The sequence below is a fragment of the Natator depressus genome, chromosome 15, assembly GCF_965152275.1.
Source record: "Natator depressus isolate rNatDep1 chromosome 15, rNatDep2.hap1, whole genome shotgun sequence".
Taxonomy (NCBI): Eukaryota; Metazoa; Chordata; order Testudines; family Cheloniidae; genus Natator; species Natator depressus.
Window position 1 is genome coordinate 17,222,000 of NC_134248.1, and position 12,075 is coordinate 17,234,074.

At 42.1% G+C, this 12,075-nt stretch overlaps 1 protein-coding gene across 3 annotated transcripts in view; it reads left to right on the forward strand.

The window, feature by feature from the left end:
* ZDHHC8 (zDHHC palmitoyltransferase 8) overlaps positions 1-12,075 on the forward strand; it is a 236,483-nt gene that overhangs the window by 211,938 nt on the left and 12,470 nt on the right. The window contains exons 11-14 of one of the 3 annotated variants that reach the window (XM_074973322.1): positions 6,782-6,960; positions 8,604-8,729; positions 10,148-10,236; positions 10,853-10,986. In XM_074973322.1, the coding sequence (XP_074829423.1) occupies positions 6,782-6,960; positions 8,604-8,729; positions 10,148-10,236; positions 10,853-10,986 (528 nt within the window). Of the gene's footprint in view, positions 1-6,781; positions 6,961-8,603; positions 8,730-10,147; positions 10,237-10,852; positions 10,987-12,075 lie in introns of those variants that run through there. The other 2 variants (XR_012642039.1, XM_074973325.1) reach the window with 2 other exon arrangements.

The window sequence follows — 12,075 nt, forward strand, 5'->3', positions numbered from 1 at the left end:
TTTTGTTATGTTACCCTAGAGAGCTTCTATTTAATGGAAAATGAGAATTAGAAATCTGTGTGGAAAAAATCTAAGGAAAAATCTTATTTCAGAATTGTCATGCTTCAAGTTGTTTCCAGTAGCTTTGATTCAACTTCTTAAAGGCAGTGTGTGACTTGAAGTCGTCTTAGTGAGTACTGGAAATTTTTCTTTGAGTCTCTTAGGAATAACATATTAATAAGTAAATCATCAGGAATTCTCCCCTTTTAAAGATGCAACATGCAAGAGCAGTCAGAATAGATAATTGGTCTCAATGATCTCTAGATCTGGGGAGGTGAAGGGGTGAAAGGACAACTGTCTTTGAAACAGGAGCATGGGTCACTTAATCAGGCTGGAATTGAAAGTCTGAGCACTGTTACTTACACCTGCTAGAAAACCCCTGTCCAGTCAAATTTAGAAGACTTTTAGAAGAGAATGGCCCTGTTGCAGATTAAAATTTGTTGGTCTTTAGGTCTCTGAAGGAAAAAAAAAATGTAAGTTCATAAAGGAACCCACTCAAGCTGCAGACTTCTAGGAGTAGTTTTAAAAGTTTCCTATGCATCAAAACCTAAAGATTGGTTTAGTACGGAAGTAGTGTTGAGCTAGACTATCTAGTTAGGATTTGTTCTTAAAATTACTGATATTTCTGTTGCTCCCTGAGGCATAAATTGCTTTGTAGTAATATATCAAAATTGCCCTGGGTTTTTCATTTGTGTATTTTTCACCACACTTGGTAGGATCAGCTTTCTAAATCTGAATTTTGACAGCCATCCTTGCAGATTTGTCTTACCCATGCATCTTTTATAAGACAGTTCACTAGTAGAACAAAAGTAGTCCTGTAAAATATATTATAGACATGAATCTTCCTTATGGGGCATGTTTTTTCTAATGTCTTACTGTTGGAGAAAAGGAAACAACTTCAGAAATCTCTCAACTTTTAAAAACATATGAGGCTCATTCTTTATTTAGTAGAGTAGTGTGTTTATCAAATCAAAATATTGATCACATGTTATTAAAGCTACCCATGGGGGCTGTTGACTGCAAAAATCACAGTTCAGTTAAGCAGCAACTCTCTGTGACCAGACTAATTTTATTCAGCCAGAGTCCAAGTACTATTCCTTATAAAAATGCATAAAACAAATACACAGATATGTGTTAACTGGAGAAGCAAAATATGTAATGCACTGAAGAAATTGATTGTTCTGTGTGCTGTGGGATCAGGAGGAGGAGGATTACTTTGTGTGTGTCGAGACAGGGAGTAGTAGTAAAATGATTTGTATGAGATGGAGATGATTACTGTATGTCTGGTGGAGAAACAGAACCATGAGGGCTAATTTGTGGAAGATTTGGGCAGGGTTTATGGTGGTAGAGTGCAATGTTGGTATTGGCAGCAGGATAGCAATGGGGCTAATCTGTGTGAGCTGCAGGAGAGTTACTTTGTGCAGTGTGAGAGAATGAAAGAGGAGGCTTAAAGTAGCTGCCTGATAGGGGAGCGGGATCTAAATAGAGGATAAGTAGATGCACTAAAACTAAGTTAAAAATAAGTGCTGTTGGAAGGGCCTGGGGCTGACCTAGTAAACTGAAAGCACAAAGCTGTCTTCTAAGCTCATATTGTTTTCTGCTGGAAACAAGCAAATTGACGATAGCTGAAGCACTTAGAGGAGAGGAAAGTGATCAGGAACAGTCAGCATGGATTCACCAAGGGCAAGTCATGCCTGACTAATCTAATTGCCTTTTATGACGAGATAACTGGCTCTGTGGATGAGGGGAAAGCAGTGGACGTGTTATTCCTTGACTTTAGCAAAGCTTTTGACATGGTCTCCCACAGTATTCTTGCCAGCAAGTTAAAGTAGTATGGGCTGGACGAATGGACTATAAGGTGGATAGAAAGCTGGCTAGATCGTCAGGCTCAATGGGTAGTGATCAACAGCTCCATGTCTAGTTGGCAGGCGGTATCAAGCAGAGTGTCCCAAGGGTCGGTCCTGGGGCCGGTTTTAGTCAATATCTTCATTAATGATCTGGAGGATGGCGTGGATTGCACCCTCAGCAAGTTTGCAGATGTCACTAAACTGGGAGGAGAGGTAGATGCGCTGGAGGGTAGGGATAGGATACAGAGGGCCCTAGACAAATTAGAGGATTGGGCCAAAACAAATCTGATGAGGTTCAACAAGGACAAATGCAGAGTCCTGCACTTAGGACGGAAGAATCCCATGCACCGCTACAGACTAGGGACCGAATGGCCAGGCAGCAGTTCTGCAAAAAGGATCTAGGGCTTACAGTGGATGAGAAGCTGGATATGAGTCAACAGTGTGCCCTTGTTGCCAAGAAGGCCAATGGCATTTTGGGCTGTATAAGTAGCGGCATTGCCAGCAGATCGAGGGATGTGATCGTTCCCCTCTATTCGGCATTGGTGAGGCCTCATCTGGAATACTGTGTCCAGTTTTGGGCCCCACACTACAAGAAGGATGTGGAAAAATTGGAAAGCGTCCAGCGGAGGGCAACAAAAATGATTAGGGGACTGGAACACATGACTTATGAGGAGAGGCTGAGGGAACTGGGATTGTTTAATCTGCAGAAGAGAAGAATGAGGGGGGATTTGATAGCTGCTTTCAACTACCTGAAAGGGGGTTCCAAAGAGGATGGATCTAGACTGTTCTCAGTGGTAGCAGATGACAGAACAAGGAGTAATGGTCTCAAGTTGCAGTGGGGGAGGTTTAGGTTGGATTTTGGGAAAAACTTTTTCACTGGGAGGGTGTTAAAGCACTGGAATGGGTTATCTTGGGAGGTGGTGGAATCTCCTTCCTTTGAGGTTTTTAAGGTCAGGCTTGACAAAGCCCTGTCTGGGATGATTTAGTTGGTGATTGGTCCTGCTTTGAGCAGGGGGTTGGACTAGATGACCTTCTGAGGTCCCTTCCAACCCTGATATTCTATGATTCTATGAAGTAATTCTAAAATGGAGTATCTTTCAGCCTGTTCCTCCTGCCTCCCTATATCTGAATTTTGTTTTGGTCTAGTTCACATCAGTAAAAGCCACCACTGCAGTGTTGAGGCTGTTTGGACAATAGGTTTGTTGACAGTCTCTGCAGAGAAGCAAAGGTCTGAATGGACCAGGATGACTGAACTTCCCTTTCACCCTTAAAGGTGGTTTCCAGGTTCAAGACTGAAGCACTTTGGTAAGGTTTTGAGGGAAGCTGGCTGTCTAGATCTCAGCACATCTTTCTGTCATCTTCAATGAGTGTTAAATTTGCACAAACAGCCCCTCCCTCCTATAAATTAACAAGATTCAGAGGTGATAACTCTTCTAGTACTTGTGCAGGAATGGCTTTTCTGGGTAGCTGATATCTATAACAGGTAGACATGCTGCTCATGATGTGAATAATATTAAACTAATGAACATGGATTGGCTAAACAGATACTATTATAGTGCATAGCTTAGCACACACAATGCTAATGCAGTTATAGCATACAGGTGATACAAATGCCCAAGTTTATTTGCCACTTTTACATATTTACAGATCCACGGGAATATTGGACTTCAAGCAGTAGCTTAATGATTCTGCCAACGCTGAAATGTGAAACCATATTAGCATATTTCTGTAAATATTCTTTCCAGAATGCAGTCAAGATACAGAGGACCTAAAACTAGGAGAGTAAGAAAATTCAGGGTTGAGACTATATTTGTTCTCTAAAGATTTTCCTATAATGCTGTAATACAAGGGTTCATGAGAACTATTCTTTGCCTGCCCCTAGAACCCCACGCGGGACTATTTTTTAAATCCCTCTCCTGTCCCGTCCCGCAATACCCAGTTTTACTCCCACCCGCTCCCGCATTGTTTCTTGCATTTTTATCCTGCTCCCACCTGTAAATCCCACAAGAGAGAGAGATTTCCCCATGCTACTAATCCCCCTCCCACCCCCCAAAAAGGTCCGTTAATATAGTCTATATATAAATAGAATTCAGACACAATTTTTACCACTAAAAGAATTAAAAAAACTTGCTTAAATCATGTAAAAAATACTTTAACTCCTGTTACAATAGACCTCAAATATTTCTATCCCTTGCTCAAATTTGTTTTAAAACCTTTATTTTTTTAAAAAAAGATTGTTTTTCTGCAAATTACTGCACTCTGTTTGGTTTGGGTTTTTTTGACCATCCAATCCTGCATGCATCAAAGTACATTTTACTTGCTCTCGCTATTATGGCAATAGGTCCTGCAAGATCGCAGTCTCACTGCAGGCTCTACCTGCACCTTTGTACCTGGTTTATGCAGGGGGATTCAATCAGTGGTGGTTCTTCCATATGTAAATACTGCAGTGACATCCAATGTGTTGCACTACTAAGAAGTGGGTTAGTGTACGCTCAACTGTGAATTTCCTGTATACCTGAATAGTACTCCGAACACTAATTGAGCCATATGTCTAATTATGTCTTAATTTAGTACAGTAGCGTATCAAAGAAAAGGTAAAAATAGAGTAGGATGCAAGAAATATTTTTAGCTGGTGTAGAGAATCAGTTGTTGACACGTGCTTAACCAGTGCTTCTAGCAAACAAGAACAAAGAATTAAATGTCTATACAAACACAGGTTATGATTTTGTTTTCCTGATACAGGTACCTGATATGTACCAGCATATTCTTGGCAATCCTGTTTCACTGGCTAGAAGCTAAATGAGCAAGAAGGGTTTTTTCTTTACTTCTAGAAATGTAGATCTGTTCTGTGTTAATCAGATATAAGGCAAAAATTGACGTTATGCTGTCTGGAACTAGCATTGTCTGAGTTTTCCTAGTTAATTGAATCAATCTGTGAGTCCTGTTTCTGAATGTGTTGCTCCGCCGTACCTACTGTTCATAATTTTAGTTCACTAAATAGATGGACAATACAACAGTTTGAATCAGATCTCCCACTCTAATGATTTTCAAAATCAAGTAGGGAATAGGGTGTTGCAAGATTGGACAGGTAAAATTAAGATTTTGCTGAATATTCCATTCAGATTTTTTTTCCTCTATGCATAAAATACCATCTAACTTGACATTCACACTCCAGTGGAAACCCAAGGGTAACTACTCAATAGGCAAGAGTAAAATTAATAATCAGATATTTCAAAGATGCTCTCGCTTGTTCTCCTCTCCTCCAAACTAACAGAATGTAACTTGGATGTACTTTAATATAGGCCATAAAGTACTCCTGGGGGAATTCTGCACCACTGCGCAGAATTCATATCCCCTACAGATTTCTTTGCTTCCCCACAGAAAAATGACTTTATGACAGGGAAGCAAAGGGAAACTGAAAGAGCAGTCACACACCACTCCCTAGCTGTGCAGGTACATCATTTCAGGCACCCCGGCGGAGAGGTAAATCACTGCGGGGTTGGGGACACCGCAGCCAGTGGCTCCTACCCTGAGCCGGGATCAGCTGCTAGTCTCAGCCAGGCTGGAGGCAGGAAAGGACAGGACTTCTCTTCCTTTGCAAGAAGTGGCTGGGGCTGTGTCATATCCACCCCTAGAAACCTCCCCCAGCTGCAGGAAGCTCAGCATCCTCCACTGCTTCCTGCCTCCATCACTCCTCAGCTGTGGGGGAGGGGTCACTATACAGGGAGCTGCTCCCCCAGCCTCCCAACCCCTGTGCATTTGGACCTCCCACACCCAGACACCCCTGCCAAGCCTCACCTGGTACATCCAGAACCCCCCTAGCCCTCCATACCTAAACCCCACCACGCTGAACCTCAACCCCTACCTCCAGACTCCCATCCCTGCACCCAGACCACTCCCCACTGTGCTCCCTGCACTCAAACCCCCACCCTGATGCCCTACCCCTTGCACTGTGAGCCCCCACATCCAGGCCCCCATGCCAGTGACCACCAACTAGCTGCACCCAGATCCCCACCCTACCAAGCCCCACTTCCCCAACACCCAGACCCCCACACCCCTCCCTTGAGCCCCAATTACCTTCATCTGGAAGCCCATTGCCTCTGCACCTGGAACCCCCCCCCCCCCCCAACAAGCTTCTGTGCATCCAGGTCCCCCACACCTAGATTGTCCCACACAGAATCCTCTCACCCCACACCTGGATGCCTGCACACTGAGCTCCTCCCCACTTGGATCCTGCCTGGTTGAGCCTGTCTGCCCCACACCTGGTGCGCCTGGCGCAGAGGGGCAAGGCCCCAAGGTGTTTCTGGGGCAGGCCCAGGCCTTGTGCTGTGTCAGGGTCGGGTGCAGCCTTACTACTGAATCCATGTCTCTGGGGTGGGGGAACTGCAGGGTGATCTCCCACCTTTGTACAGCCAGTGGCCTGTGCTCCCCACACCCATGCTGGAGCCTCTGCATTTATTTATTGATAAATAAAACTTGCAGAATTTTAAAATATTGTGTGCAGAATTTTTAATTTTTTGGTGCAGAATGCCTTCAGGAGTAATAGTCTGTCAAAATATGCCTGAATCCCTTACTAGTGTTTATAGGGATTTTTTTCCCCCTGAGAACTAAATTACAACCATACTATATTCTGACTAATAGGTAGCATGAGTCTCAGGTAGGTGGGTGGTGCTAGCTTGGCTTCAGCTAGATAGGGTGTAAAACTCAAATGTGTTGTATATGGGTTTTTGGGGTATTTAAGAGAAGAGTTAACTGTTTGATAAAAACTTTTGCTAACATAATTGGGGGAAAAAATCTTTAGATCCTCCAAATACTGAAATCAATTGAGGCAGGAGTCCCTGTTTGTAACATTTTCGTCTGCCACATATAAAAATGACTTGTTTTAATATTTTTAGACGTGAACCACTGGCTCTTATCAACCGGAAAAAGAAAAATGAAGAGACTGGGGAAGAAGAGCTTGCTTCCCGCCTAGATCACTGCAAAACAAAAGCTACCAGACACATATTCCTTATCCGCCATTCTCAGTACAACTTGGATGGCCGGATTGATAAAGACAGAACTCTGACACAACTGGGTATGTGCGACTAGGACCCTACTTGATTGTGCAGCTTCATAGAGAAAGAGGTTCTTGGTCTGTCACTAATCTCATGGGTTAAAACAACCAGTTCTGCTCTGGATCCTATTGCCAACTTCCTACTTGGGATGTTGGATCCTTTGAACATATATGGGCCAAAATAAGTTTGACTCCCCCCCCCCCCATTGCTATAAATAAAATGCATGTTTAGGCATATATCAAACATGCCGCCACCTGTGCAGTAATCATGCTTCAAAGCTTCATACTGGATTCCTTTGAGTCTTTGAGCTAAACTTTCACAGCAGATTTTTTTTTAAATTTCTCTTGGCTGAAATTTTGAGTTAAATTCAAGACCCAGGATGACTATTCTGGATTATAAAGTCTCGGAAAAGGGTTTCTATATGGGATTTTATGATGTAGGCCATACCTTTTGACTATGGTGATGAAAATAACTAAATGGCGTTTCATGTAGCTGTTAACTAGATTTTTTTTCTCTGGCTTTCTTGAGTGTGTCTTTTCAGTTGGAGTGCTCGTAGTTAGAGAATCATTATATATGCTCCTTGCTTCATCCTTATCTCTAATGAGGCTGCTGGGAATTACATTAATAAACCCCCATTTGTTGAGATGAGAATAATACTCTGTTTGTATACTGATACCTAAATTAATCTGTACTTGGCTAATGCATATGTCTGGATATCAAAAACTGTAAGTAGCACTGACTAGAATTCTGTCGCTGTTTAATTAAAAAAAGAGTGGTAAACATCCTTGGTGTGTTTATACCCTTTTTCCCTGAAAGGGCAAGAATTTTCTGTATGTGATGCTGCTTCAGGTGTTGAAAACATGGTGCCAGATGTTAATATGGATGCTTTCTGAGTTTTAATTTGCATGCTCAAGAGCAAATTTGATTAGAGGTGTGAAAATATTAAATACACATCTGATGAGACAATAACAGTGGTTAGAATAGCAGATTCCTGGCTTATATTCTTGGCTCTGCAATTGTCTGGTCGTATGTCTCCTTCAACCATCTACCCTTCTATCCATCTATGCTTATTTAAGATTTTAAATACCCTGGGATAGTAGGTAAAAACTTATTCTCATCTTACAAGTAACATCTGAGGAAGCTGAATTAGTGGATAATGCATGTTTCCTTCCAAGCTAACATATCTGCAGCCTTTGTTTCAAGCAGGACTACCAGACATGCACACAATTCTCCTTCTTCTGCATTCCTAGAATGTAGGGGAGGTAGAAAGTGACTAGCAAATTGAAGACCTAGGTACAGTAACAGCTATTTGCATGGGCCCAGTGAGGAAGTGGTTCACCTTGTGGGATTTAAAAAGCAAGGACCATGACTAATGGGTGAGGTCCTCTCTTCAGTGCTTCCCATTGAAGTGGAGAATCAGAAACTAAAAGAACGATCTGGCCTAACCAACAGAAATCCCTTCCAGCATGTGTAACGTGAATTGGAGCTTGGCAGCTAGCAAGCCTGGTCTCTTGGTGGTGATGCTGCTAAAAGCATTGACTGCTGGAAGGAAGGATGCATTACTTACCATCAGGGCTGGCATAGAAGGATGATGAGCTAATATTTGTTAAATATAAAGAGCAAAATATCAGCAATTTATTATATAGCTAATCTCACTCCTAAGGTCGTGAGCAGGCAGAGCTGACTGGGCGCAGGCTGGCAAGTTTGGGGTTGAAATTTGATACAATTATCCACTCCTCTATGACCAGAGCAATGGAAACAACCGACATCATCAGCAAGCATCTTCCAGGTAAGTGGGGTTTGATTGCTTCTTTTGCACCTTTTGACATGTAGTGTTCAGTTGAAGTGTAGCCATATCCTAGACCACTGTACACTTTGTAAATTAACTTTTTAATTTAAAAATGAAATAGTCATAAAGATGAAGTAGAAATGAAGCTGCAATTTAAAGACTGAGCTGACCCCTCTGAGTAGTCGATACCTGAATGTATTACTGTGTAGGAGACGTTGGCAGTTTGCTCTTTGTACTTTCAGAATGTTTAGGAGGAGAGGCTGGAATAGTTAGCTTGTAACCAAGAATGCTTACTGACTGCCACAGACCTGCGCCTAGAAGTGCAACCCTGCTGAAAGGGAGAGAATGCTAATGATCATTTCTAGAAGAGCTGTTGGAATTAATACAGGACAGTGTTGTGACTGGGTTAGCCACTCTTGTATGGAAAGTGTGTACTGGATGCTGCTGTGCACAGTGCTTGTCACTTTGAATTAAAGGAGGAGGAGGAGGAGGTAGCATACTGAAAGGGTGATGGATAAAGATAGCAGCTGTTCTGAGGTGTGGTTTCACTCCTGCCTGTCAGGTGGTGGTAATGATTCTTGGGTTAGGTTGATGGCAAAAGAGCCCAGATCAATTCTAATGCCTCACGTTGAAATGTGTGAACAAAAAAACCCCACGGTGATCACAGACAACCTGACATACCTTATTGGTTTTAAAAGTAAGTCCATCTTGGAATACTGACTGATAGGCATGGCTCATTCAAAAGAGGGAGAAGGGAAGAGGAATGGACTTTGAACTAATCTTATTAGCAGTCTATGGATGTAGGTCTAATAAAATGAAAAGCATGCTCTAAGCAGAACAAAGACTTCCCTTCAGCCTAAGGGAGGTTATATTACAGGGAGGTACACTTTTTAACTGTATGCATTAAGATGGGTGGTTTTCCACATGTAGGCAAATCTTTGTTGACCTGAACCTTAATTGTCTGAGGGCTGCAAGAATTCATGTCTCGGTAGACAAATGATCAAAGATTATACTAAAATAATAATTTTCTAGCAGACTAAACCGCCATATATACGAGGTTTCAGATTCATAACATAATAAATGCAGCTCTTCAAAATGCATTAGTGTTCAAGGTGTTCCTGGGTCAAATTCATTGGCTTCAGGGATGAACTTGGCTCCATAGGTAACTAAGCATATTAAGTTTGGAGAGCCTCACTTGCAATCCCTGATGGGAAGTCAAGAAGACTGTAATGTTTGGACTTAATTTTTTGGCTGTAACTTGAAAGTTTCTTTGCATATAAAGACTATGAAAAAATGTGCAACTTGCAGTAAATGTAAAAGGACTTTCTTACTGACTGAAATTATGTGGTTGGTGTGTTTGTGAACTGGCTTATAAAGTGGCTTTTACTTCACTTTCTGAATGTGTACTTCATTTCCAGGGGTCAAAAAAATTAGTACTGACCTGCTAAGAGAGGGAGCTCCTATAGAACCAGTCCCTCCAGTATCTCACTGGAAACCAGAAGCTGTGGTAAGTTTATATTTTTTATATAGAAATAATCTGCGTAGTCCAGTCTTTAATTAACTGTACATTGTATTGTTTGTTTGCAGACTGTATGTCCTATGCCTCGGATCACTCCATACCTTTTACCCGTTCTATATTTTAAAATATTTGGTCATAACTTTAAATTCCCCATAGTAACCTGGCAGTGTTCTGTTCACCGCTTGGCCAGGTTTGAGGCTGAGCTGTTTTTCCCTAAAGGAATTATAACTGTCTAAGGCTATGGCTACACTAGAGAGCTTACAGCGGCGCTGGAAAGGTCTCTATTGTCGCTGCACTGAGCTGATGGGGGGGGAAAAGCGCTTTCCTGTTAGCTTAATTACTCCAGCTCCTGTGAGTGACGGTAGTTATGTTGGTGGGAGAAGCTCTACTGCTGACATAGTGCTGTCCACACCAGTGCTTATGTTGCCATAAATTATGTCGGTCAGGAGGGTGGCTAATTCACACCCAGGAGAGACATAATTTATGTCAGCTTGAGCTGTAGTGTAGCCATAGCCAAAAGCAGCACCCCTTTTGAAGGTGCATGTAGCTTCATGGGCTGGTTTGATCTGTTTCAGTGTCTGCTTACAAACTCTCTTGTCATCAGCAGTATTATGAAGATGGGGCTCGTATTGAGGCTGCTTTCCGAAACTATATTCATAGGGCTGATGCAAAACAGGAAGAGGACAGCTATGAGATTTTTGTTTGCCATGCCAATGTGATCCGCTACATAGTTTGCAGGTAATTTATGAGGGACCAAATACCCACCTGCACGTTTAAATGTCAAACCTTTAACCTTTTTAAATTGGGTTAGTGCATTGCACTGTCTCTAGTCCATTACAGCTAGGAAATCAGTTAACAGGTTTGAAGTGACTGGAGGGGATGAGTGCCTGGTTCTCTGAGCAGCTGTGCTTACAACATATGATCAGAAGATTAATCTACAGATATGAAAAAGGGATTTTAAAATAATTTTGAACATCCACGCTGAATTAATAATGAGAGACTAGTACAGATTACTGAGAATTGGGACTGATTTTCTAGGTTTTATATTAACATCAGATCATTAACACTGTCCTAGGCTATTCTAGTTTTTGGCACAACTCAGGTGTGGACTGCTGTCCAAGAGAAGCTTGGACAAATACAAAATGTTTGTAGAGTAATAGAAAGTTTAACTTTATGCAGGCCTTGGTGGTATGCAGGTATTTTGAGTTGGCTTTTAGTTGGACTCAAACTTGATTACATGCATACCCAGTGGTTCATATTGCCTTAAAACAGAACTAGCACCTTTGTGTCAGCAGTTCAGGATTCCTGCAGCTAAATAAATTTATTTCTCAAAAGCATTTAATGTCAATGGGGGGGAAAAACCCTTACCGCTAGGGCATCAAGGTGGCTCAGGAACTGGGGAGGGATAGTGTTAGGTCTGTACCCAGCACTCTGTACCCAGCTACCATTCTTCTCTACAGGCTCTGGCCTAACAAATTATTTGCCTTATGAGCAGGACAGTTGCCATTCACTAGCAACAAAGCATTCACGCTATTCTATTCTAGTAAGCAGATACTCTGTTAAAACCATAGATCTGTGTTTCTCTGTGAGCTATATTAGTGTGCCCTCTTTGGTGCTTTAAAAACTCTAGTCCTTATTGGCAAGGTAAACAGTGCTATTTCCCCTTGTTGAAGAAAGCTGAGGTTAGAGCCAGACTACTTTTCTGCACAAAGGGGATTATATCCTGTCATCTTCACTGACTTCCTATGCACTTATGACTCCAGTTCACTCTCCTGCCTGGTTTCCTAAAGTTCTCAGTGGACTTGCTCACCCCATCTCATGTCCTTC